Source organism: Amphimedon queenslandica, unplaced genomic scaffold (assembly GCF_000090795.2).
Source record: "Amphimedon queenslandica unplaced genomic scaffold, v1.1 AMPQUscaffold_108_Cont27865, whole genome shotgun sequence".
Classification (NCBI taxonomy): domain Eukaryota; kingdom Metazoa; phylum Porifera; class Demospongiae; order Haplosclerida; family Niphatidae; genus Amphimedon; species Amphimedon queenslandica.
The window spans coordinates 1-865 of NW_003559532.1; the positions used below are offsets into that span (position 1 = coordinate 1).

Consider the following 865-nt stretch of genomic DNA (forward strand, 5'->3'; position numbering starts at 1 on the left):
ACTGTATATTTTTAGTAAAATTCAGTGGATTATCCCAAAGAAGTGAGTAAGCAATGTCCATATTCCATGATGAAGTAGAGATTGAGGACTTTGAGTACGACCCAGAAACAGAGACCTACTACTATCCCTGTCCTTGTGGAGACCAATTCGAGATTACTAAAGTAAACACCCACGTGCTGTCACGTGACTTAAACCAGCTAATTCATTTCTCTCTTGCAGGAGGATTTAGAGGGAGGAGAAGAGATAGCAAGATGCCCTAGCTGCTCTCTGATAGTTAAAGTCATCTATGATCAGGTTAGTACTAGTTTTAATGTCATACTGTGGAGTAAGAGATGATCAGAGGAAGTACATGTACAAGTACTTGTAGTTTTAATGATATTCATTGCTGTTATGGTGTGCGCCCCACGATAGCCTCACAATGTTGGAATAGTTTATAAGGCACTGCTGTCTCATTTGTGTTCATCCATGTGACTACTGAAGATATTACAATTTTTGGATGGGACTCATAGTCCCTATAGTATACTTCATACAGTCTAATGAAGAGTTTATGTTCACGATCAGACTCTGCATGGGATAATTGTAAATGTAGAGTCAAGCCTGTCTATTCCGGACACCTTGGGACCCAATAATACTGCTCTGATGATAGGGGTGTCCTTATTTTAGAGTACCCACAATAGCAGGTTCTATTGTACATGTATTTTGTTTTGTACTTTCGATCGTGAGTGGGTATTACTAATAAATGGATTATTGGTCTTTATAGGATCAGTTTGTCTCAGATGAATCAAGTACCTTGAACTCTCGTAGAACTAGCAATAATGTACTAAAAAACTCGTGATTTATGATTAATACTGATATCTTTTCATTA

The 865-nt window shown here is 37.8% G+C and overlaps 1 protein-coding gene across 1 annotated transcript; it reads left to right on the forward strand.

The window, feature by feature from the left end:
- Positions 1-13: 13 nt before the first annotated feature.
- LOC109593691 (DPH3 homolog) lies at positions 14-859 on the forward strand. Its single transcript, XM_020008662.1, has 3 exons — positions 14-161; positions 220-294; positions 761-859. The coding sequence occupies exons 1-3, from the start codon at positions 54-56 to the stop codon at positions 833-835; spliced, it is 258 nt and encodes an 85-aa protein (XP_019864221.1). The 5' UTR covers positions 14-53; the 3' UTR covers positions 836-859.
- The last annotated feature ends 6 nt before the right edge of the window (positions 860-865 follow it).

What these genes read in the sequence shown, in the direction of transcription:
- LOC109593691 (XM_020008662.1), top strand. Translation starts at nt 54, where the DNA reads ATGTCCATATTCCATGATGAAGTAGAGATTGAGGACTTTGAGTACGAC. An exon ending in ACCAATTCGAGATTACTAAA is followed by an intron (nt 162 to 219) that starts GTAAACACCCAC and finishes TCTCTCTTGCAG; the next exon opens with GAGGATTTAGAGGGAGGAGA. An exon ending in TTAAAGTCATCTATGATCAG is followed by an intron (nt 295 to 760) that starts GTTAGTACTAGT and finishes TGGTCTTTATAG; the next exon opens with GATCAGTTTGTCTCAGATGA.